At 38.6% G+C, this 27737-nt stretch overlaps 1 protein-coding gene across 1 annotated transcript in view; it reads right to left on the bottom strand.

Moving 5' to 3' along the window:
* rgmb (repulsive guidance molecule BMP co-receptor b) overlaps nucleotides 1-27298 on the bottom strand; it is a 42395-nt gene extending 15097 nt beyond the window's left edge. Inside the window, exons 1-2 of the mRNA XM_057831682.1 lie at nucleotides 26848-27298; nucleotides 690-1231 (exon numbers count right to left, since the gene is read on the bottom strand). Of these exons, the coding sequence (XP_057687665.1) occupies nucleotides 690-1231; nucleotides 26848-26965 (660 nt within the window). The 5' untranslated portion in view covers nucleotides 26966-27298. The remainder of the gene's footprint in view (nucleotides 1-689; nucleotides 1232-26847) is intronic.
* Between the last annotated feature and the right edge of the window lie 439 nt (nucleotides 27299-27737).

Below are 27737 nucleotides of genomic sequence, written 5' to 3' on the forward strand. Positions count from 1 at the left end.
GATCGGATCGGGAGCAAAAAAACATGATCGTAACAACCTTAATTAGCGCTATGTAGTATACTGCTTTTAGATGGCGGCTGTTCACTAACGCTGCTCTGTCATTTCGCATCTAGTTCTACTTACATATGATATCTATGAGACGCATCAGAAGCTACCTGCTACCACCGTTGTTGTGCACACCGTAGCATCATGCGGGCGTAGTTTTTCGTAAAGTCGCCGTAGTTTTTAGCGGCTGTCAGCTGCAGTAAGGAATATTTTTCTATTGCTTCTTTCTCTACGCACGTGATGTCAGCGCGTTGTCCCGCATTAAAAGTACTCCAGGCAAAACGTGATGCTTAGAGCTGGCAAAATTAAACGAATCCACGAGGTGAATAAAATTACTCGGATCAGTTTTTTAACTCGAGTTACTTGAGTTGCTCGAGTAGTCGTTTCAGCTCTAATCTTGTGTCTTATCTTTCCATTCCAACAATAATTTACGGAAAAATATGGCATATTTTATAGATGGTGTGAATTGCGATTAATTACGATTAATTAATTTTTAAGCTGTAATTAACTCGATTAAAAATTTTAATCGTTTGACAGCCCTAGTTTCTATACTATAATTTCGGTAAAGACAGCGTTTCAGACTGAAACCAAAACCACATTCTTAGTTACCTTTTGGCCAAAAATTTCTTGTTATTCTCTCTTACCTTATTGGTGGCCGTGGCAGCGGAGCCTGTAACCACTGGAACATTAGTGACCTGAACCGACAGATAGTCATTATCGATGAGAGGCCATGCTCCCTCCACCTTGCAAGTCTGGAAGCTGTCCTTGAATGTCCTTAAGTGGGGATCTCCGAACAGCCCGCAGAAAAGGAATTCAGGCCTTGAGTGACTGTGGCTGTGAGCATGTGAGTGCCCGTGAGTGTGCGCGTGGGCGTGAGCGTGCTGAGTGCGACTGTAGTAGTTACACGGCTCATGGTGGATCTCGGGATGGGTGGAGGAAGTCGGACCATCTCGGGAGCAGTTCCTCTGGCTCATTAAATCCGAGATGCCCAGCATTGCCGAATGGTAGACCAGGTTACCCCTGCAGGGTTTTGCTGTCCTTTGCGTACAGGCTGAGTAAGCCCGCAAAGCTTTGCAGAATTCAACGTGAAAGTCATCCACAGTCGGCGTGAGGTGGGAGGTCAAGGAGACAAAGTCAGTGGTACACTTTTGGATGCGACACTGAGGAGTGATCACTTGGCAATAACCTACAAAGGAATGAAAAAAACACTATTAGTAGTAGGAGTGGGAACCTCTTGGTACCTCACGATACGATACGATTTGCGATACAACGCTCACGATAACGATGATCTGACGATACGGCGATTACAGGGGCGCATCGGCACTGGCCCTCACGATTCGATTCGATTACGATTCGGAGGGTCACGATTCGATTCGATTCAGAGGGTCACGATTCGATTCGGCAATGCATCGCGATGCCTTAAAGCCTAGGATGCATTAAAATTCTAAAGCAAAGCATATTTTTCGCGAATCATGAGGCAACACAAGCGGTCAGACATTAAACAACTTTTTATTGGCTCTTGTGTCACTCCTGGTTGAAGTCAAATGAAAATACTTTAACATATATATTAGGGCTGTCAAAATTATTGCGTTAACGGGCGTTAATTAATTTTTTAAATTAATCACGTTAAAATATTTGACGCAATTAACGCAGATGCCCCGCTCAGAGAGATTTAAATGACAGTACACAGTGAAACGCTCACTTGTTGTGTTTTATGGAGTTTTGCCGCCCTCTGCTGGCGCTTGGGTGCGACTGATTTTATAGGCTGAGCATTGTGTAAGTAATTATTGACATCAACAATGGCGGGCTACTATATTTTTTGACTGAAAATTTTACTAATTTTATTAAAACGAAACCATTAAGAGGGGTTTTAATATAAAATTTCTCTAACTTGTACTAACAACACTTTTAAGAACTACAAGTCTTTCTATCCATGGATTGCTTTAACAGAATGTTAATAATGTTAATGCCATCTTGTTGATTTATTGTTATAATAAACAAATAGTCCTTATGTACCGTATGTTGAATGTATATATCCATCTTGTGTCTTATCTTTCCATTCCAACAATAATTTACAGAAAAATATGGCATATTTTATAGATGGTTTGAATTGCGATTAATTGCGATTAATTACGATTAATTAATTTTTAAGCTGTAATTAACTTGATTAAAAATTTTAATCGTTTGACAGCCCTAATATATATATTTAAAAAAAACAAACAGATCACAGCATTTAATTGGGGCTTTGAATGAGACCAGGGCTTTCTCTTTTTCTTTTTTTACACACAATATAGCAGCCTTTCACACAGTGCAACAACTGAACTCCTGTGCAAAATCAGTAATAACAGTCACTGTATTTTAGTCACAGCGACCCATCAATAAAAATATTCAAGTAAATATCAAAGAAAACGACAAAGAAAATATTGTAGTGCAGCAGCATCTTTATCGCAATATCAATCCAGGGATCAGTTCAGTTAAAAAACAAAACATCAACTAAATTGCAATGTAAAACAAAAGTAAAATGTAGGCCTAGCCCACTATATATGTGCAATCAACTTAGAAATGCAATCAGTAACTACCACATAACAATAAAAAATAATTAATTCAAACGAAGTGCAGCAGCATTTTAGCAGCCATAACAATCTGTTTCAACATGAGGAAATATCAGTTTTTTGCAATCGAGAGAGCAGAGAGATAGTAGAGGTTAGATCGGGCCTAAAAAATCCAGCCCAACCTGACACGGCCCGCTGGTATTGAAACCCGACCCGGCTTGGAGTGATGCGGAAAAAAAAAACGCAGCAGCAGCAATTTATTTTCATTTCTTCGAGTTGGCAGAAAAAACGCACGTTTTCTTCATGTTTAGATAGTCTACATATTTTTATGATCATTATAAAAGCATTTACACAACGAAATAACGCGGGGAAAGTTTAATATTAAAAAAAAAAAAAAAAAACTTGGGTTTTGCAGACACACAGAGGAGAAGATTCAAAAGGATCACATTTCTGTTGCCTTTGTGTGCATAAATAAAAGTGTCCTTCGTAACGAATTCTCAGTTGGTAGAAAAAAAACGCAAGTTTTCTTAATGTTTAGATAGTCTACATATTTTTATGATCATTATAAAAGCATTTACAAAACGAAATAATGCTGGGAAAGTTTTAGAAAAAAAAGAAAAAAAACATGCGATTTTGCAGACACACAGAGGAGAAGATTCAAAAGGATCACATTTCTGTTGCCTTTGTGTGCAAAAATAAAAGTGCCTTACGTAACGAATCGCAAAGGCCACAGCGGAGGAGAAGAAGAAAAAGTGGGCGGCGCCATTGCATTCATGTGCGTCCACAAGCAAATGCACAATACAGAGAGCCTGCTCTCGGTTTTATCCCTTTTTTTTAAAAATTTTTTATTTTGTTATAATTTATTAGTCCGGCGCGGCAGCCAGGACCCGACCCGAACGTGAATGCTTAACATTTTGGGCCCGACCCGTTCAGGCACAAGATCTAACCTCTAAGAGATAGGACATAACATAACAATGGCTGAAGCGGAGAAAGAGGTAGCGAGAAAGATGATTGATGCACCTAAGACATTGAAAGCAGACATCTGGAGACATTTTGGCTTCTACAGGTTGGTGGGAAACTTGACTAGAGTTATGCAGTGTGTAAAAAATGAAACATGAGAATAATAATACAAATGGGGAAACCGGAATTGCGCAGGGAAGATTTTTGAACGTACTTATATATTTTAAAATGCGCTGAATCGATTCGGCTTGTTGCCCGCATCGAATCGAATCGTCCATGCCCCGCATCGGGATGCATCGCCGCATCGATTATTGTTGACACCACTAATGGCGATACAATGATTATCGATACATTGATCAGGAAATCATTCTAGGATATTCTACAAACAACTAATTAACAGAAAAACAAGCTTCTGCTGTGAATTGGAATGAGTTTATCACTAGTAGACGTTCAATCCATTTGAAGTGGGAGGGATGGCAGCGAATGAACGAATGTTGGCTGTCAGTGGCAGTCAATGCCAGGCAATTTGGTAATTTTAGGCCATTTAAAGTCTCACTGGAACAGCACCAAACATAAGATCCAGCATCATCGCCTTGTCCAATGCAGATTCTTGATTCTTGACACCTTGTCCAATGCAGATTCTTGACTCTGGACAAGGTGATGATGCTGGAACTTTTGTTTGGTGCCGTTCCAGTGAGACTTTACAAAGATGATTGCCTGAAGAAGACATCAAAATTCCTTGATGATATGGGGCTGCATGTCAGGCAAAAGCACTGGGGAGATGGCTGTGGTTAAATCTTCAATAAATGCACAAGTTTACGTTAAAGTTTGAGACAGCTTTCTTAACCCTTCAATTGAAAATATGTTTGTCATTTTCCAAGATGACAATGCATCATGCCACAGAGCTAAAACTGTTAAAGCAAGATGCATCCAGTCAGTGTCATGGCCTGCAAATAGCCCAGATCCCAACCCAATTGATAACCTGTGATGGAAATGAGTGGTTGCTCGTCCAAGACTGGTGATTCCATACTTTTTGCTAGGGGTTGTTTTATGGTGGAAGATTTTGATAACTTGTTGGTTCCTTTTTTTTTTTTTTTTTAAACATTGACACCTTTTTAAAACGATATCTCGATTCTCGGCAGGAGCATATTGATAACCTTTTGGGATACAAAGTATCACGATACATCACCATTTCGATATTTTGTAACACCTCTATTAGTAGTATATGAGCAATAACAATGGGGGTTTGAAAACTTCCTGAAAGATGTTCATTTGTGTGTAAAAATGCTGGCAGGTTGGGTTTCAGTAGAAATGGAAAGTTTGTGTCCACACAGAACACAACTAAGCTGTTGGTAGCTGGCTTTGATCTTAAACACACAAACTTACTGGCTGGTTGCAATCTAATAAAAGAAGAAAAAGAGCCGCCCAACGGCTGCTTAGAACGTTTCGATCAATCAAGCGGACCGCTCTTTAAGTGTAATAAAGCCCAAGTGTAATAAACCAAAGAGCAGAGCGCAGCAGGAAGAAAAGATAAATAATTGTTAGGACTACTTACGACTGAAAAAGATAAGGCCGTGTTTACTACCAGGAACCATAAAAACCACTGTTCCGCTCAACATTAAGTGTGAAATAACATGAATACTTGCAGTATGAACAGTGGCATGAAGTAGAAATGTAAAAATAGTATAGCTGAACTGAAACGATTATTCGAATGATTCATGTAACTCGATTTTAAAAATTGATCGAGGATTTTTCTCCGCCTTGATGAATCGATTAATTTCGCCAGCTCTAAGCATGACATTTTGCCCGGACTACTTTTAATGCGGCACATTGTGCTGATTTCACATACAGTGGGGCAAATAAGTATTTAGTCAACCACTAATTGTGCAAGTTCTCCCACTTGAAAATATTAGAGAGGCCTGTAATTGTCGCCATGGGTAAACCTCAACCATGAGAGACAGAATGTGGAAAAAAAAACCTGAAAATCACATTGTTTGATTTTAAAGAATTTATTTGCAAATCATGGTGGAAAATAAGTATTTGGTCAATACCAAAAGTTCATCTCAATACTTTGTTATGTACCCTTTGTTGGCAATAACGGAGGCCAAACATTTTCTGTAACTATTCACAAGCTTTTCACACACTGTTGCTGGTATTTTGGCCCATTCCTCCATGCAGATCTCCTCTAGAGCAGTGATGTTTTGGGGCTGTCGTTGAGCAACACGGACTTTCAACTCCATCCATAGATTTTTTATGGGGTTGAGATCTGAAGACTGGCTAGGCCACTCTAGGACCTTGAAATGCTTCTTATGAAGCCACTCCTTTGTTGCCCTGGCTGTGTGTTTGGGATCATTTTAATGCTGAAAGACCCAGCCACGTCTCATTTTAAATGCCCTTGCTGATGGAAGGAGATTTTCACTCAAAATCTCTCGATACATGGCCAATTCATTCTTTCCTTTTCCTTCATTCACTCGGTCCCCCCGTGTGGTTCTGGGATTTTTGTTCACCGTTCTTGTTATCATTTTGACGCCACGGGGTGAGATCTTGCATGGAGCCCAAAATCGAGGGAGATTATGAGTGGTCTTGTATGTCTTCCATTTTCTAATAATTGCTCCCACAGTTGATTTCTTTACACCAAGCGTTTTACCTATTGCAGATTCAGTCTTCCCAGCCTGGTGCAGGTCTACAATTTTGTCTCTGGTGCAGTGGCGCCTCCAGAAAATTTTCATAGGGGTGGCCAGATGGGGCCACTTAAAATCTTGGGGTGGCACACCAAAACTAAAAGCCATAATTTCAGGTTTTCATTATATTATTGCAGTAAAAAGTTCAGAGGAACTCTATAACAAAACGTTAAGGACACGGCTACTGATATACTTTGGTGTATTGTGTAATAATTGATGTTACTAAAGATTTAATATGCATAGTCCATAACTGTCCAGTCAACATTTTGAGTTCCCTACAATTCTGTTGTATTGTTTTATGTATGTATTAGGCATAAAGTGTACATTTACCAAAAGAAAATAATTACTGGGGAAAAACAGGTTCTGGCAGGTACAAATAAAAGCAAGTACAGAAGCAATCATATCTTAACTGGGTATTTCCTAACACAATGCTAATGTGACACAAAAATAATTATAACTGAATGAACAAAACATAAAAAGTACTTCCCAACAGGGATACGATATACTGGCTAGCGGGGTGGCCAGTGGGGTGGCCAACAAATTTATGAGGGTGGCCGTGGCCACCCCTGGCCACCCCTTGGTGGTGCCACTGCTCTGGTGTCCTTCGACAGCTCTTTGCTCTTGGCCATAGTGGAGTTTGGAGTGTGATTGACTGAGATTGTGGACAGGTGTGTCTTTTATACCGATAATGAGATAAAACAGGTGCCATATATACAGGTAACGAGTGGAGCCTCGTTAGACCTCGTTAGAAGAAGTGAGACCTCTTTGACAGCCAGCAATCTTGCTTGTATGTAGGTGACCAAATACTTATTTTCCACTCTAATTTGGAAATAAATTCTTTAAAAATCAAACAATGTGAAATCAAACAATGTGATTTTCTGTTTTTTTTTTTCCACATTCTGACTCTCATGGTTGAGGTTTACCCATGTTGACAATTACAGGCCTCTATAATTAAAAAATATATATATATACATACATACATACATAAATACACACACACACACACGTATATATATATATATATATATATATATATATATATATATATATATATATTAGTGGACATACAACTTCTTTTTAAAGTAACGGAAAAAGTTTCCCGGGCAACTAGTTACTTTAACTATAGAGTAATTCAGTTACAAACTTTTGGAAGAAGTAGCGAGTAACTATAACTAATTACTTTTTTAATGTAACGTGCCCAATAGGGTTGTTCCGATCATGTTTTTTTTTAGTATCTGCCGATCCCGATATTTCCCGATCCGATTGCTCTTTTTTTTGCTCCCGATTCAATTCCAATCATTCCCGATAATTTTTCCCGATCATATACATTTTGGCAATGCATTAATAGAAAAATGAATACAACTCGGACGAATATATACATTCAACATACAGTACATAAGTACTGTATTTATTTATCATGACAATAAATCCTCAAGATGGCATTTACATTATTAACATTCTTTCTGTGAGAGGGCTCCACGGATAGAAAGACTTGTGACTTTGTATATTGTGACTAAATATTGCCATCTAGTGTATTTGTTGAGCTTTCAGTAAATGATACTGTAACCATGCCCAAATGCATGATGGGAAGTGGAACCATGACTGTGTGTAGTGCTACCAATTGATATATCTTCTCTGCGTTGGGAAATAACATAAGGTGTTAAGAAAAAGATCAATTGCTACCTTGCTTCCCCACATTGCTTCCCATGATATTTCTAATAATAGGGAGAGGGATTGTAAGGCTTTAGCCAATTAGAAAAGGCGCCAAAGGCTGCCAAAATTAACTCTACTCATTTTACGCTGCCTTTTATCTCTCTATATAGGTAAGACGGCGCCATTACAGATTGAGCGCGACAATGCATGGGTGGGTCGTGCAGCGCATGCATTAATTGCATTAAATATTTTAACGTGATACATTTTTTAAAAAATTAATTACCACCGTTATCGGGATAAATTTGATAACCCTACCTTAAGCCTAAACTACAGACTCTGGATGAGTGTAACATATTATGTTTGTAACGTTAAATACAATTACAAAACGATTTAATTAAAAAAAAATATATATATATATATATATTAGGCATGTGCCGGTATGAGATTTTGACGGTACGATAACCGTGAGCAAAAATACCGCGGTTTTACGGTATCATGGTATTGCAATTATAGCTCCAAAATGTGTTTTTTTTTAGATGTATGGGTTAAAAAACAACAACTTCTTTCCATTGAACAGGATTTTTTTTTTTAGAACATAGTTGCAAATTGGAATATGAATGTATTGTTAAAATATATAAATTATCAATTAAAAAAAAAACTAATTTTAAATAAAATTAAAATATAACGTAGACTATACCCACAGCCACAGCTCAAGTTGCTCAAGTTTAGAGCAAGAACAAAATAATTTCTATAAAAAAAGTTAATACTCTTTTGAATAAAATTTTTAAAAATTTATACTGCATAATTTTTTTTTGAGGATTGAAAAGCTCAAGTGAAGTTTCGCCATTTTCAGCCACTGTGTCAACTCTAGTCTACATGATGTCATGCCTTTGTGTTAGAAAGAACAAAGAATTCAAAAGTTAATAAGTTAGTTAAAAATGTATAAGTTAGTTAAAATGTAAATATTGTTGTGGAAAGGTTTCATCTTAAAAAAATAATAATAATAATAATAATTGGGAGTGAGACCTCTCCTTGATCCAGCGAACGTGGATTTGTGCTTAGGGCAAGATCATCTTTCCTCAATTAACGATCTTTGATGCTATGCCTTTTTTACCCCTTCATTCAAGAGAATCATGCTTGTTTTCTCACTCTGCGGCTGTAACACTCGACGAAGTTGCTCTCCCAGCTAAGCCTAGGCTAACATTCGTCTTTTATAAGCTTTTAGTTAGTTTGTATATCGAATTTCAAAGGAAAATATGTGTTTTGTTTTTGGCGAACTCATAGTGCTAATCTGTTTAGCTACTCACACATGGAAAAATACAATTGTACAACGTTTTAAATGTATTCATTCTGAGAGCTCAATAAATTGAAGAAAAGAACGCCTTATGTTTGGAGTATTTGTTTAGGGTTCGCTGGCTGTTTAGCCGATAATCACTTTCACACGCAGCAACAAACGGGAGGGGGTGAGCGCTGCCGCGCCACGCCACTTCTGGCTGGATTTTTGACACATGAAAAATGGCGAATACCTTACTACGGTCTGACGGAAAATTTTAGTGGTTTTGAAACCGCGACGTTTTCACACCACGGTAAACCGTGAAACCGGTAACCGGCACATGTCTAATATATATATATATTTTTTTTTTTTTTTAAAAAGGCTTGGCCGATGCCGATTCCAATACTTTGAAAATGACGTGATCGGACCCGATCAATCGGGATGCCGATCGACCGGGACATCTCTAGTGCCCAACACTGGATACACTACAGTAACGAATGTTGTGAATGTGATGAATTCAATGAAAGCTTGTCTGTTGCAAACAATTATACAAAAAAATGAAGGTTGGCTATGTTCATGACCTTTCACAGTTAGATGACGTTTAAAAAACTTAAATATATTACCCTCATTGGGTTTTATTGGAATTTGAGTGTTTATATTTTACTTGCCAACAGAAAGTTTAGCCACCCAATTTATGACAGAGTGTGTCTGTGTGTGGCAGAGTGGCAGTGTGCGGTCTTGGAACGGTGAAATGGAGGTGGGGGTGTAGAAGGTGAGAAAAGCAGACATTCATGCCTAATACAGTATAATGTATTGCTTTAATCACGTTGATATTCATGCTTTCCACCAACCAAATATAGACAAAATCATAGGCGGAGTTTGACTTTTGGGACAGGGGGGACACAACATGTTGATGACCCCGAAACGCTGTGTCAGGAATAAAATTAACTTACAAGAATATTTATAATAATAAGTTGACAATAAACGTTTTTTGTTTCCCATCATTCTTGAGGGGAATTCTAAATCAGGCTGCTCAGGCAATACTTTTCGCCAAGATCGTCATCCATTGAATATGGTACGCCTGCTGGTGTCGTGCCAATGTAGTTTCCCCAGTCAAAAACTGTATCCCCTGGGCGGAGCCATATGGAGGTATATTTGTGTCTTTATTATTCAATCAAAAAAAAAAAGTTGCTTCAATCCCCAAAAATGTGTTTGAATGCAAAAACAAAAATTTGAAACTCAAAACAATGCATGTGAAAGCTATTTATCATTGATTTTTTTTCTTTTTTTTTTTTTAATTGAAGTAATGTTGATTTGTGTTTGGGCCCCATTTTGGCTAGGACATTTTTGTCTTTATTATTCAATCAAAAAATAATTTGCTTCAAAAGATATGATTTCAAAAACAAAAATCAATGCAAAAAAATATTTTAGATTGAAAAATTTGCATTTGAACACTTAATTTTTCATTGAAAAAGTTTTCTTTGGTTCAAGCAATCCTTTTTGTGTTTGGGCAATATTATACGTAGGAAGATTGTGTCTAAATTATTCAATCCCCCAAAAAGTTGCTTCAATCAAAAAAAATATTTTCAATCAAAGAAAAAAATCATTTGAAAAATTAAATTGCCCTCTACTAATTTTTTAAAATTATATGCAAAGCAAATGACTGTCTAAGGTGCCAGTCACGCGATCTGTTCAAAAAATAATTTTGACCCATTATAAAAATTAGGGTTGTTCCGATCATGTTTTTTTGCTCCCGATCCGATCCCGATCGTTTTAGTTTGAGTATCTGCCGATCCCGATATTTTCCGATCCGATTGCTTTTTTTTGCTCCCGATTCAATTCCAATCATTCCCTATAATTTTTCCCGATCATATACATTTTGGCAATGCATTAAGAAAAAAATGAATATAACTCGGACGAATATATACGCTCAACATACAGTACATAAGTACAGTGATACCTCAGCTCACGAACGCTTAAGCTCACGAACTTTTCGCCTCAAGAACATTAAATTCGCGAGCATATAGTCTCTGCTGACGAACTAGTTTTCGGCGGACGAACCAATTCACGCGGTCGAAAAGCGCCACGAGAAGCTGACGCACGCTCACGGCGTCCCAGTTCGTCCCCTCACTTTTGTTGAGTGCGGACGTGGTTTGTGTTTGATAGACATTTTGGAGCATATTGAGTGTACTTTTGCTATTATGGGACCGAAAAAGAGTTACCTACAGTCCTTATGGAAGGTGACTCGTGTTACCAATTCGCCCTCGACTGGTAATTGGCGGTGCTTTCAGCTTCCCACCGTAGTGAGAAGTGGACCGGCGAGTCACGTTGGCTCGTTGTCTTCGGTTCGCCCGATTTCCTCTCCAGAAAGGTGGCGGCGTGCATACAAACACCCAGAGGCGTCGGATGGCTTTTTGTGGGCACTTTTATTAACAACCAAAAGCATGTGGGGGGCACAGCAGTGGAGTCTACGCTAACTGCGCACTTTGCCGGTAACTCTCCTTCCAAACAGTAACTCCCTCCCTCCCTCCTCCTCCCACTCCATTCCATCAAGCCATCAACTACCATCACAAAGGTAAATAAAACGACTTTATTATACAGTACAGTTTATTTCTTTAATTATAATACAATAGCACATTTATTATACATAAAATAAGGTATATTTTTGTGTAGTTTTAAGGCTTATTTAGTAGAAAATTATGTTTTATGGGGACCTGGGAACGGATTATTCTCATTTTAATGGTTTCTTATGGGAAATAAATGTTCGGAAGACGAACTTTTCGCCTTACACACACTTTCTGGGAACCAATTATGTTCGTGAGCTGAGGTATCACTGTACTGTATCTGTTTATTATGACAATAAATCCGCTAGATGGCATTTACATTATTAACATTCTTTCTGTGAGAGGGAGCCATGGATAGAAAGACTTGTGACTTTGTATATTGTGACTAAATATTGCCATCTAGTGTATTTGTTGAACTTTCAGTAAATGATACTGTAGCCATGCCCAAATGCATGATGGGAAGTGGAACCATGACTGTGCGTAGTGCTACCAATTGATATATCTTCTCTGCGTTGGGAAGTAACATAAAGTGTTAAGAAAAAGATCAATTGCTACCTTGCTTCCCCACATTGCTTCCCATGATATTTCTAATCGTAGGGAGAGGGATTGTAAGGCTTTAGCTAATTAAAAAAAGGCTCCAAAGGCAGCCAAAATTCACTCTACTCATTTTACGCTGCCTTTTATCTCTCTATATAGGTAAAACGACGCCATTACAGATTGAGCACGACAATGCGTGAGTGGGTCGTGCAGCGCATGCATTAATTGCGTTAAATATTTTAACGTGATACATTTTTTTAAAAAATTAATTACCGCCGTTATCGGAATAAATTTGATAACTCTACCTTAAGCCTAAACTAAAGACTCTGGATGAGTGTAACATATTATGTCTGTAACGTGAAATACAATTAGAAAACGAATTAATTAAAATATATATATATATTAAAAAAAGGCATGGCCGGTATTTTTTTGCCGATTCCGATACTTTGAAAATGACATGATCGGACCCGATCAATCGGGATGCCAATCGATCGGGACATCTCTAATAAAAATATTGTTTTTTTGTTCATTTAATTCATTTTTGTAGCAGTTTTATTGCTTTACAACTTTTATATATACTGTATAGGAAAGTCAATTACATGCAATGACACTTTTCTGCCAACAGAGGGTGCCTGGCCCCCCTGGACCCTTAAAATCCGCTGATGGACAAAATGTGAGCAATTCTCTTTATGTCTCAACTAAAACAAAATCCGAGCTGTTGTTTGTCCCATTGCTTTATTTTCAGAACTTGACAAACTAAATCTAACCTTTCTGCAACAGAACGGCGAGGGAAGACAATCAGAGAGCAGATCTAATCCATCAGTCAAAGCATGCCTCGATTAGATTAGGCCAGTCAGGGGCTCTGCAGTGAATGAGCAGGCTCATACCCACATACAGAGGAAAGAGAAAGAGTACCAGTTGTGTATTCCTCTAAACTGCGTATGATGGTATGATCTCCTAAAGGCCAATCAGGAGAAATGTGAAAATATTTCAACAGAAATCAACAAATTCCTCAGGCGTCACACCATCACTTAACAATATTAGATTTGGCTTGCACAAAAACAAGCTCACAAGCTCTTCTTTGTACACATATTTGTTTTTTGGGGGGCTGTGGAGGAATCCGGACCACCATTTGGGGGCAGTAGTGCGCTGAGTTTGCAAAACTGTATGAGGGTACCCACTTCTACTCACACACAAATTAAGAATATCTCCTTTCGCTGTTAAATACTGAAACCAGCACATATTCAGATACAGTCTACAGGCAGTCCAACAAGTGAGCACTGAGGGAACATTGTTCCTGACCAAATTAACTAGACCTCTGATCCCATGTGCAGGCAGCAGTAAAATGCAGATTCATATCTAATCAATGTGGTTTTACTCCCTTTCAGAAGGTATCTTTTATCAGTAACAGTAGTAATACTAACAAAAGCACCCTTTCACCACCAGACCTGAGCAGAATGATGAAGCAACATTGGGATCAACTCCATTGAGAAACAAGTTCAAATCAAGTATTTAGACATGTTCTAATGTTTTGCAAAACTAGCACCTCTCCAAATAACGTTTCTGGTACACTTTGGAATGCAAACCGTGCGTGTATTTCCACCATCGGCGTGTCGCCCAAAACTGGGACGCTGAATAGCCCGACCTCACATATGCCCACTAGTATGACTAGCATATAAATGTTGTTTTGTCTTTTTCCACATTGGCCTAAAGGGTAAGTACAGTGCTCTAAGAAGCCTTTGAATTTCTCTGGGAAACAAGTGGGCTGTAAAGTGTGGGACATAACAAGAATTGGGGGGGGTTAGATAGTGTTGATCTATAACTGCAGTTGATTTTTGGAGTGATTTAACTTTTGATTTAGTGATTGGCAGCAAGGGCAGAGGTTTTAGGGCTGCAGCTATCGAATATTTTAGTAATCGAGTAATCGACTGAAAATTATATCGATTAATCCAGTAATTGGATAAAACATTTTTTTTAGGTACAGAGCAATTATAAATATACATGAGAAAAAAAGACATTTAATCCAAAATTGAACCATTTCAATTAATGTCTTTATTTTTCATGTAGTTGTTGAAAACAGCCAACAATTGCATCTTAGATGTGACTAGAAAAAATAATTCACTGCTCTCAAGAAACTTCTAGATCTTATTAAAAAAAACATATTCCTTACCTAAAAATGTAATTACGCTGTTGTAATACGTTGTATTGGAGCACATTAGGGACCAGTGCTAATTGGTGTTTTATTCAGCAATGACTACTGAGCTAAAACTGACAGTTAGCTTTATTATGTTTTAATTTTACACCCTCATCACTCTACAGCGCTGTGTTTTTACAGATTAAATAAAGCCTGTATGTCAGATACGTTAGCCACGCATCGACAGTGGTCATAATCAATAGAAACCTAGCCCTCTGTTACGTGAGCAAGTGACAGTAACGTTATATTTATTAGCGCTGAGAAGTGTACTGCTTAAGGATGGCGGCTGTTTACTAACGCTGCCCAGACGCGGCCGAGTCTGTCATTTCGCATCTAGTTCTAAAACCATGCGATATCTATGTGACGCATCGGACACTACCTGCTACCGCACTAGCATCATGCGGGCGTAGTTTTTAGCAACGTCGGCGTAGTTTATAGCGGCTGTTGGCTGCAGTAATTTTTTTTGTCTGTTTTTGTATTGTTTCTTCCTCTACGCACGTGACGTCAGCGCGTTGTCCCGCATTAAAAGTAGTCCGGGCAAAACGTGATGCTTAGAGCGTGCAAAATTAAACGATTCCTCAAATTACTCGGATCAGTTTTTAAACTCGAGTTACTCGAGTTGCTCGAGTATTCGTTTCAGCTCTAAGAGGTTTGGTCTTAACATAAGAAGGAACGATATTACAGCATAACCTGCATGTACACCTTTTGCTGGGGATGGGACATTAATCAGACCAAACAGATTATTGAACGGGGGTCAGGGCAACATTTCTCACAAATATGAACCTAATTAATTAATACGCTAAATCAGGGGTGTCCAAACTTTTTGCAAAGGGGGCCAGATTTGGTGTGGTAAAAATATGGAGGGCGGACCTTGGCCTTTACGTAGAACAATATATTTAAGCAAATTTTAGCAAGCCATTCTGTGTGTCACATTTGCTTTATTTTTTTGTTTTAATTTAGGGCAGTCAAAATTGTAGCAAATATACTCATAGACAACAATGATGCATCGCATGATACACATCACGTGTTGGGAACTTGGGATTAGGGCTGCAGCTATCGATTATTTTAGTCGTCGATTAATCGATGAACTAGTTAGTTCGGACAATCGAGTAATCGGAAAAGGAACATGAAAAATTAAAATACCTGAGCTGAGCCTCAAACGATACTAAAAATAAATAAATGAGGATCTATGTATAACAAAACAACAATTGGCTCACTTACATGGCAAAAGTCCGCTAGCTTAAATGCTATAAAATGCTAACTTTTTTTTCCAATGCTCTTAACAAATGGTTCAGACTCATATTCCTACAAAAAACGGCTAAGATACATATATACTAAATTACGAATGCATTAAAAAACATTAGCCCAAAGAAAAACTTAGCTTACGTTGGTCTTAACAGGGAGCAGTTGGATTCAGCCATGTGAAATGAGGCAAACCAGAGGGCAATGTATCCACCCTAATCAATAAACTAAATGTAAACACTTTCAAAATGAAACATTACAACGCCACTTTAATTAAACAAATACTCGAGGCAACAAAATTTAATTCAATTTTTTTTTTTCCTAATCGAATACTCGAGTTAATTGATTAATCGCTGCAGCACTACTTGGGATACATTCATAGTAGGGCTGTCAAAATTATCGCGTTAACGGGTGGTAATTAATTTTTTAAATTAATCAGGTTAAAATATTTGACGCAATTAACGCACATGCCCCGCTCAAACAGATTAAAATGACAGCACAGTGTCATGTCCACTTGTTACTTGTGTTTTTTTGGTGTTTTGTCGCCCTCAGCTGGCGCTTGGGTGCGACTGATTTTATGGGTTTCAGCACCATGAGCATTGTGTAATTATTGACATCAACAATGGCGAGATACTAGTTTATTTTTTGATTGAAAATTTTACATATTTTATCCATCCATCCATCCATCCATTATCTTCCGCTTGTTCCGGGGTCGGGTCGCGGGGGCAGCAGCTTTAACAGGGAAGCCCAGACTTCCCTCTCCCCAGCCACTTCAACCAGCTCCTCCGGCGGGATCCCAAGGCGTTCCCAGGCCAGCCAAGAGACATAGTCTCTCCAGCGTGTCCTGGGTCGTCCCCGGGGCCTCCCGCCGGTGGGACATGCCCGGAACACCTCTCCAGGGAGGCGTCCGGGAGGCATCCGAACCAGATGCCCGAGCCACCTCAGCTGGCTCCTCTCTACGCGGAGGAGTAGCGGCTCGACGCCGAGTCCCTCCCGGATGACCGAGCTTCTCACCCTATCTCTAAGGGAGAGCCCGGACACCCTGCGGAGGAAACTCATTTCGGCCGCTTGTATCCGGGATCTTGTTCTTTCGGTCACGACCCAAAGCTCGTGACCATAGGTGAGGGTAGGAACGTAGATCGACTGGTAAATCGAGAGCTTTGCCTTTCGGCTCAGCTCCTTCTTCACCACTACGGACCGGTGCAGAGTCCGCATTACTGCAGACGCCGCACCAATTCGCCTGTCGATCTCCCGCTCCCTCCTACCGTCACTCGTGAACAAGACCCCAAGATACTTGAACTCCTCCACTTGGGGCAGGATCTCATCCCCGACCCGGAGAGGGCACTCCACCCTTTTCCGACTGAGGACCATGGTCTCAGATTTGGAGGTGCTGATCTTCATCCCAACCGCTTCACACTCAGCTGCGAACCGCTCCAGTGAGAGTTGGAGGTCACGTCTTGATGAAGCCAACAGCACTAAATCATCTGCAAAAAGCAGAGATTCAATGCTGATGTCACCAAACCGGACCCCCTCAACGCTTCGGCTGCGCCTAGAAATTCTGTCCATAAAAATTATGAACAAAATCGGTGACAAAGGGCAGCCTTGGCGGAGTCCAACCCTCACTGGGAATGAATTCGACTTACTGCCGGCAATGCGGACCAGACTCTGACACCGGTCGTACAGGGACCGAACAGCCCTTACCAAGGGGCTCGGTACCCCGTACTCCCGGAGCACCCTCCACAGGATTCCCCTAGGCACACGGTCGAACGCCTTCTCCAAATCCACAAAACACATGTGGACTGGTTGGGCGAACTCCCATGCACCCTCGAGGACCCTGCCGAGGGTGTAGAGCTGGTCCACTGTTCCACGGCCGGGACGAAAACCACACTGCTCCTCCTGAATCCGAGATTCGACTTCCCGACCGACCCTCCTCTCCAGCACCCCTGAATAGACTTTACCGGGGAGGCTGAGGATTGTGATTCCTCTATAATTGGAACACACCCCCCGGTCCCCCTTTTTAAAAAGGGGGACCACCACCCCGGTCTGCCAATCCAGAGGCACTGTCCCCGATGTCCACGCGATGTTGTAGAGGCGTGTCAGCCATGACAGCCCTACAACATCCAGAGCCTTTAGGAACTCCGGGCGGATCTCATCCACCCCCGGGGCCTTGCCACCGAGGAGCTTCAAATTTTTTAAATTTATTTTTATTTTTATTTTATTTTTTTATTAAAATGAAAACATTAAGAGGGGTTTTAATGTAAAATTTCTATAACTTGTACTAAAATTTATCTTTTAAGAGCTACAAGTCTTTCTATCCATGGATCGCTTCAACAGAATGCTAATGTTAATGCCATCTTGTTGATTTATTGTTATAATAAACAAATACAGTACTTATGTACAGTATCTTGAATGTATGTATCCGTCTTGTGTCTTATCTTTCCATTCCAACAAAATTTACAGAATAAAATGTCATATTTTATAGATGGTTTGAATCGTGATTAATTACGATTAATTAATTTTTAAGCTGTAATTAACTCGATTAAAAAATTTAATCGTTTGACAGCCCTAAATTATTTATTTCAACAATCTCACAACTAGCCTTTGTGGCGTTCCCTTTCGACTCTCGGGCCCTTGCGAAATACTGCTGCTATAAAATTAAACTAGCTTCAAATTGCTTCAATTTCTCGCTACATATCTTCCCTTTAATCTTGTCGTACATGTCATTACCTTTGTATCGCAAATCGTATCGTATCGTGAGGTAGCAAGAGGTTCCCACTCTGACAGATCAGTTCAACTTTTACAACTGAAATAATAAAGCAACTAGAGGCGTGTGAAATTTCCGATTCTTAGATTATTCGCGATTCGGCCGTGGAAAATTTGAGAACGATTCACAAACATCCAAATTCCGATTATTGAATTATACCAGGTAAAACGGAAGTAAAACATAGTTGGCGCGGTCTTTGGGACGCAATGAGGAACGGACCGAGAGTAAATATCATGTTCAACTCATGCCGCTAGATAAAAAAAACAATCATACCTGACTGCGGCCGACAGCCGCCACAAACAACGCCCAGTTGCTAGTTGCAACAAACATACGGCTACAGTAGATATCATGTATATGTAGAACTAGATGCAAAATGACAGACGACGCCGGTGTTAGAACATGTATTATTGAACCGAGATGCGAAATGACAGACTTTCTGGCGTTAGTAAACAGCCGCCATTTTAAAGCAGTACTAAAGCAGTGACTTCTCTAGAAGGCTCTGTTGTAGCGAACATAATTAACTTTTTATCTAAAATACTCCTAAATCGGCAGAATCTTGTCTTGAATCTATCTTTAAATGATGAAATAGTTTTAAATCTTTGACAAAACTAGACAGAAGGGAAATTATGGAATAACGGGAGCAATTTTAACAACTATAACAGTTGATTCACAACATTAAATTAATTAAATGTAGTTTAAAGCTGCTGATACAGAATGGGGACTGGAGTATTTTATTTACTGTTATTTTTGTATATTTGTTTACTTTTATAGCTAACTTGATACTGAAATAGTAGTTTGGTTTAGCCTGAGAGGATTTTTGAACAACTTTGGAACTAATGTACAAAACATTACAAAAAAAAAAAAAAATAAGGAGGGGGGGCGCATCAATAATCTTGGGCTGCAGCTATCGAATAATTTAGTAGTCGATTAATCGATGGACTAGTTAGTTCGAATAATCGAGTAATCGGATAAGGAACATAAAAAGTTAAAATACCTGAGCTGAGCCTCAAACAATATACTTTTTTTTTTTTTTTTAAATGAGGATCTATGTACAGCAAAAGAACAATTGGCTAGCTTACATAGAAAAAGTCCACTAGCTTAAATGCTATTAAATGCTTTATTTTTTTTTATTTTTACTTTTTTTAATAAAATGCTCTTAACAACTGGTTCATACATATATTCCCACCAAAAAATGGCTAAATATACCTATAAACAAAATCATGAATGCATTAAAAAACATTAGCTCAAACAAACACTTAGCTTACGTTGGTCTTAACAGGGAGCAGTTGGATTCAGCCATGTGAAAAGAGGCAGACCAGAGGGCAGTGTATCCACCCTAATCAGTAAAACTTAAATGCTAACACTTTCAAAATAAACCATTACAACTCCAGTTTAAGTGAACGAATATTCGAAGCAACAAAATCTAATTCGATTATTTTTTTTCTAATCGAATACTCGAGTTAAACGATTAACCCTTGCAGCACTACAATAATCATTTTATAATCGAATCGAAGCCTCTGAATCGTAATCGTAATCGAATCGTTAGGTGCTCAAAGATTTCCAGCTCTAATAACAACCCAAATATCAGCTGCACTTCTACCACTTTTGTGTTAGAGTAAGTGTGATTAAACGGGATTACAATCTCCTGAAGAGATAGATATGTACCAAACATGAGGGCAATTTACCACAGGTGAGAGCTGCCTGAAGGGTTCATTTTAATGGCAATTGGGTCTCTTTTTTTTCCCACTAGACTGTGTGCAGAGCTGCTTTTGTCCCGCTGCCTTGGCTGTGTTAAACTAATTACTGAAGGTGTGACTGCTGCATAGACAGCCGACCCCCTGCACATGCACAAAAACACGCACACACTTTTGAACAAGAGGAATGGTAGCTATATAAAGAGAAACTCTGCTTTTTGTACCATATAAACATGCAGTTCTTAATGATTAAAGGGATCCCCGGATAGAAAGACGTGTAGTTCTTAAAGATGAATGTTAGTTATGTTAGATGAATGAAAGTTATTACCGTATTGGCCCAAATATATGACGGCCCTGATTATAAGACAACCCCCTCTTTTTCAAGACTCATGTTTGAATAAAAGACTTTTTGAACACCAAATTAATTTTTACACAGAAAATAACTACAGTACATCCGAAACAAATGATTATAACAATATGTTAAGTCTTTTTATCCATGGTTCCCTTTAAACAATCGAGCTATGTAGGCCTGGGAAGTAAATCAAGATTAAGCCTGTCGCAATATGCAATAAGTCAATTTATCGCACGGTAAATTAAAAATTAGGTCGGTAATTTTCCTGGCTGAGATTTATCGTCGCGTGCATGCGTGCATACGTGCATACATTTGTGCGTGCTGCATGCGCTCGGCACAAGTGTATGTTTGTTGCTTATGAAACTCCAGTTCTTTTCACAAATGTTTATTGGTCATCAATACACTGTGTAATTAAAGTTCAGATGGACAAAGTACGGAAACACATCCATATTAGGGCTGTCAAACGATTAAAATTTTTAATCAAGTTAATCACAGCTTAAAAATTAATTAATCATAATTAATCGCAATTCAAACCATCTCTAAAATATGCCATTTTTCAACATATTGTATAGTATAAAGTGTATACTATTGTATAGTGTAAAGTACTGTATTTGTTTATCATAACAATAAAACCACAAGATGGCATTAACATTATTAACATTCTTTCTGTCAAAGGGATCCACGGATAGAAAGACTTGTAGTTCTTAAAAGATACATTTGAGTACAAGTTATAGTAATTTTATATTAAAAACCCCTCTTAATGTTTTCGTTTTAATAAAAACTGTAAATTTTCCAATCAAAAAATAAACTACCGGTAATAGCTCGCCGTTGTTGTCGTCGCCGAGCGGGACGTCACATGGGCTCCCTGCCGTTCTTCCACAGTGTCTTTAACTCAGGGCCGGCCCAGCCTATACGCAGACTATGCAGCTGCTTAGGGCCCCTGACCACTAGGGGGCCCCCAATTTGGCAAATGTTCAATTTATATTCTATTTTGTTTACTACAGTGTGCTTTATTTGACTTTTGTGAGTTTTGATACTTGATTGCAAGCTTAAAAAAAATAAAAGTCCTTCTTTAACTTCTTTCTTTCCTCTTTTAGAAAAAGGTTTGGCGCTATCTACTGTAAGTTCTGACAATCATTTGGGTTGAGAAGTTTGAAGTATGCAGTACAACAAAATCTGATTAATATACAAAATATGGGCGTATGGGTTGGATTGCATGTATGGCTTTCACAGTACACTGCGACGAAATGGTGGGCCAAAAATATGGGCCCCTTTGCATTATTTTGCTTGGGGCCCCCAAATGGCCTGGGCCGGCCCTGCTTTAACTACGTAAGGTAGTGATTGAAATACACCACATGGTGTCAATGGCGAGTTTTAAATTAATTAGAGATCTAGCCAAGGCTGACTAAATATTGCCATCCAGTGCATTTGTTGATCTAAACGAAATGTTTGAAAAGAGTTTGACCAAAGGCTGAGTAAGTTTTATTTACTTATTTTATTTATTTATTTATTTTCCCTTCAGGCATGACAAATCCAAACAAACATACAGCATTTATATGTGTTTACAATTAATTTAACCCGGGAGAAGCTTTATGTGTATTTTGCTTTGCTATTTTGATTGGGAATGCCAGTTCTCTTTATATTCAGCGCTTTTCGTTTTGTGAACATTATTTTTTTTTTGAGCGATAGGAATATTATTTTTGTTGTGCTTTCACTAAATGATACTGTAGCTACTTAACTGTTCCGCCATAATGCATGATGGGAAGTTGGGCAACCATGACTGTCAGTGGTGGCTGCAAATGGTATATGTTCTGCGTTGTGTTCATCAAAGCCTGTGAAGAAAAGGATCGTCTCCTGTCATTCTTCCCCCCCATCGCTCGCCACAATAGTTATGATTGTTGTGAAAGAGTTGCCAAAGCTTATGCCAATAAAAGGCCTGGTCCAATGAACGCCTGTGTCCACTCGCATTTCTCTGCCTTTTCGCTCTCAATTTTTAAAAATTAATTACCGCCCGTTAACGCGATAACGTTGACAGCACTAATCCATATTAAACATTGTAAAACATTAGCATTGCTACATTGAGGCTACATATCCTTTACATCGAAGTCTTTAATCAGACTAAATTCTTTCTGAAAATATTCAAATGTATGTTCTAATTCACAACAGATCCAAACATTGCTGAATTGAAGAATTAAATCAATTGTTATGATTAATGACATTTGTTAATACTGACAGAAATGTACATCAATTTTTCAACACGAACTGAACTTTTACTATGAATTAGGGCTGTCAAACGATTAAAAATTTTAATCGAGTTAATCACAGCTTAAAAATTAATTAATCGTAATTAATCGCAATTCAAACCATCTATAAAATATGCCATATTTTTCTGTAAATTATTGTTGGAATGGAAAGATAAGACACAAGACGGATATATACATTCAACATACTGTACATAAGTACTATATTTGTTTATTATAACAATAAATCCACAAGATGGCATTAACATTATTAACATTCTGTTAAAGCGATCCATGGATAGAAAGACTTGTAGTTCTTAAAAGATAAATGTTAGTACAAGTTACAGAAATTTTATATTAAAACACCTCTTAATGTTTTCGTTTTAATAAAATTTGTAAAACTTTCAATCAAAAAATAGACTAGTAGCTCGCCATTGTTGATGTCAATAATTGCACAACGGTGCTGAAACCAATAAAATCAGTCGCACCCAAGCACCAGCAGAGAGGCGACAAAACACAAAAAAACACAAGTAACAAGTGCACATGACACTGTGCTGTCATTTTAATCTGTTTGAGCAGGGCATGTGCGTTAAATGTGTCAAATATTTTAACGTGATTTATTTTTAAATAATAATTACCGCCCGTTAACGCGATAATTTTGACAGCCCTACTATGAATGTATCCCAAGTAGTGCTGCAACGATTAATCAATTAACTCGAGTATTCGATTAGGAAAAAGAAATTCGAATTAAATTTTGTTGCCTCGAGTATTCGTTTAATTAAAGTGGCGCTGTAATGTTTTATTTTGAAAGTGTTTACATTTACTTTATTGATTAGGGTGGATACATTGCCCTCTGGTCTGCCTCATTTCGCATGGCTGAATCCAACTGCTCCCTGTTAAGATCAACGTAAGCTAAGTTTTTCTTTGGGCTAATGTTTTTTAATGCTTTCGTAATTTAATTTATATGTATATTTAGCCGTTTTTTGTGGGAATATGAGTCTGAACCATTTGTTGAGAGCATTGGAAAATAAACCTTAGCATTTTATAGCATTTAAGCTAGCGGACTTTTGTCATGTAAGCAGGGGTGAAAGCGGCTAGAATTTCTTGCCGGAACTCCCCGACGTGAAGGTCGTCACGGAGCCAGAATTTTTTTTTTTTTTTTCTTTCTTTCATTTTTGGGGGATGGGGTTCAAACCTCTTAAACTACTGAAATGCGAAGAAAACTGTTTTAGCACAGTTATTTCTATAACACATACAAAAACTGATGTTCATTCAAAATTTTATTTTTTCAATGCTTTGCAAAATAAAAGGTAACAAAAACAGCAATCACCCCAACCTCCATCTCTTAATTTTAATTTTCCCTCATTTCCTCACACACTAAATGCCAAATCTCAATTTTAACTACTTAAGAACATAGGATGTATATTAAAATTGAAGTTAATGTAAACATATATATATATTTTTTTAAATAAGTTGTAATAAGTTTTAAATAAGTACAAATGACTTATATTATGGAGAGTGAAATGGAAAATATTTTGACGATCGCGCAAACATTGACTTTTTTAAATCATAAGGAAATGAATAAGTAGCCTAAAATAAATTAACACATATAAGTCCAAAGAGCACGTTGACAGTTCTGAACCTCCCCATCAGAGCAAATAAAACTAAATACAATAAATAAGCCTCCTCAACTCTTTCGTTGCTCTTAAAGATTTGATCCATTTTATGTTGCATTGCTTTTTTGTCACATCAATTCAACAACCTTTTTTTTTTTTTGCTGTTCCATAAAACATGCACATTTGAACCAATCAGAGCTAACTATCTCTGCTGATCACATGTCAGTATGTCAGCCAATGGAACGGATAAATGAGTCCAGGTGTTTTGCTTTGCTGCGTGCAGTCACACATTACGTGACTCATCATCGTCAAACTCAGATAACTGCAGCAGCTGGGGAAACCTCCATGCCGTCCGTAGAATAAAATAATAAATATTGGAGGAAACTGATAACGCTATACAAGCACTTTATTACGCTTGTTGTTAACACTTGTGTATGTAAATCTGATGTTGGTACATTGTTTTCTTCTTGGTGATGAAATGCATGTGTGGCAGCTTAGCAATTTTTTTTTTTCTTTTTACATAGCGTTTTGACAGTTGCCGTCATATTTTCGGAATCAAAGCACCGTGTACTGGAACAGCATTCCGGCCCTGAATCTTATACTGGAACAGCATTCCGGCCCTGAATCTTATACAGGATCTGCGTTCTGGCCCTGAATCTTATACCGGAACTGCGTTCCTGACCTTTCTGGCCCACTTTCACCCCTGCATGTAAGTTAGCCAATTGTTCTTTTGTTGTACATAGATCCTCATGTATTTATTTTTAGTACCGTTTGAGGCTCAGCTCAGGTATTTTAATTTTTCATGTTCCTTTTCCGATTACTCGATTATTCGAACTAACTAGTTCATCGATTAATCGACGACTAAAATAATCGATAGCTGCAGCCCTAATCCCAAATTCCCAACTCGTGATGTATATCATGCGATGCATCATTGTTGTCTATGCGTATATTTGCTAGAATTTACCCCTATTCAAGATGAACACATATGCCATTCATTTGAACTACTTTTCAACAAAGGATATATATTAGAGATGTCCCGATCGATTGGCATCCTGATTGATCGGGTCCAATCACGTCATTTTCAAAGTATCGGAATCGGCAAAAAAATATCGGACATGCCTTTTTTTAATATATATATATTTTTTTAAATTAAATCGCTTTCTAATTGTAATTAACGTTACAGACATAATATGTTACACTCATCCAGAGTCTTTAGTTTAGGCTTAAGGTAGGGTTATCAAATGTATCCCGTTACCGGCGGTAATTTATTATTTTTTTAAATTTATCACATTATAATATTTAACGCAATTAACGCATGCGCTGCACGACCCACTCATGCATTGTCGCGTTCTATCTGTAATGGCGCCGTTTTACCTATATATAGAGCTAAAAGGCAGCGTAAAGTGAGCAGAGTGAACTTTGGCAGCCTTTGGAGCATTTTTTAATTGGCTAAAGTCTTACAATCTCCCTCCCTACGATTAAAAATATAGTGGGAAGCAATGTGGGGATGAAAGGTTGTAATTGATCATTTACTTAACACCCTATGTTATTTCCCAACTCAGAGAAGATATATCAATTGGTACCACTACGCACGGTCATGGGTGCACTTCCCATCATGCATTTGGGCAGAACAGATGGCTACAGTATCATTTACTGAAAGCTCAACAAATACACTAGATGGCAATATTTAGTCACAATATACAAAGTCACATTTATCCTTTAAGAATAACAAGTCTTTCTATCCGTGGATCCCTCTTACAGAAAGAATGTTAATAATGTAAATGCCATCTTGAGGATTTATTGTCATAATAAACAAATACAGTACTTATGTACTGTATGTTGAATGTATATATTCGTCCGAGTTTTATTCATTTTTTTCTTAATGCATTGCCAAAATGTATATGATCGGGAAAAATTATCGGGAATGATTGGAATTGAATCGGGAGCAAAAAAAAAAGCAATCGGATCGGGAAATATCGGGATCGGCAGATACTCAAACTAAAACGATCGGGATTGGATTGGGAGCAAAAAAACATGATCGGAACAACCCTAATATATATGGATTTAATGTTTAATCAATATTAATGAAAAAACATTTTAAACCGGGCTTTACATCAATCATGGTAAAGCAATGATGCTTCCAACCCTCCTGTCAAATTTGGTGGATTTGGTCATCTATCGCCGTCGATGGCATTGAAGTATCATCTCAACGCCAGTTGAAATGAATTTGATGCCTGTCACTGTCAATGGCGGTGAATGAGTTAAAGGGCAGACAAGAGAATGACTGCTCCAGAGAGTGAAGCAGAAACTCGATCCGGTCTAAGACTGCTGCACTGCCGCTATGAACACCGAGCCAATGTCAAGCAGGCATTGGCCCAACGCAAAGAATAAAAAGGGGCTGTTAAAAGTGAGAAAAACATCTCTGCACGTTGTCCGTGTCGAGTGTTTGAAGTACAGTAAAGTAGCTGGAATGTGCTTACCTATGCGGCCAGCGGAGGTCAGAGCGATGATGATCAGCAGCAGTGGCCGGAAACGGTGCACCAGGAACGGGGAGGCGAGGCGCTCAGCCTCGCTGCAACAGCATCCGGCTCTCCCCATCCCCGTCCATGCAGGGCCTGGAAGGGGGAGAGGACAGAACTCGCTCAGGCCTTGAAACTACTTCTTCCTCTTCCTCCTCTTCTTCTTGTTCTTCCCCACTCTTCTCTCCTTGTTTTCCTCCACGGGTGTGCAAGGGCATTAAAAGACTTCCACTTCACGAAAAGCAGGGCGGATGTGCATGAATACAGATAAAGTATGTCTGTGAACGATTGTGGTCTCACTTTCACTTGTTTCCGCATCCACTTGCAGTCGCACACGTGATTTGGCGCACCATTGGAAATGCTTGCTTTTCGCTACTTCGCGGACTCAAAACACGTACGATCTCCTCTCGGTTTCTTTCTGCGCGATCTCTCCTCCTCCACTCCTCCCATTTCACTTTCTCCTCCTCTTCCTCCACCAACAAATCAATAAAGCTTCAAGTGAGCCTTGCTGGTGGGAATCACGCCCACATTGACAGAGAGAAAGAGAGAGTGAGCGAGTCTGATCTTTACAAATATCTATGAGTGAAAATTAGGTCAAGAATCAAAGTCATTAATAAAAACACAAAAGTGCAACCCCTAGCAAAAAGTATGGACTCACCAGTCTCGGACGAGCACTCAGTAAGACATTTTATCTTGTAGAACAAACTCAGATAAAAAGCTTGAAAAAATAATGAATTAGTTCAAAAGTGCAACTCTTTTGCCGTAAGCGGATTTTAAGGGGGGGCAGGCCCTCCTGGTGGCCGAAGAGTGTCATTGCATGAAATTGACTTTCCTATATGTATAAAAGTTGT

This window comes from Corythoichthys intestinalis, chromosome 3 (genome assembly GCF_030265065.1).
Source record: "Corythoichthys intestinalis isolate RoL2023-P3 chromosome 3, ASM3026506v1, whole genome shotgun sequence".
NCBI classification, from domain to species: domain Eukaryota; kingdom Metazoa; phylum Chordata; class Actinopteri; order Syngnathiformes; family Syngnathidae; genus Corythoichthys; species Corythoichthys intestinalis.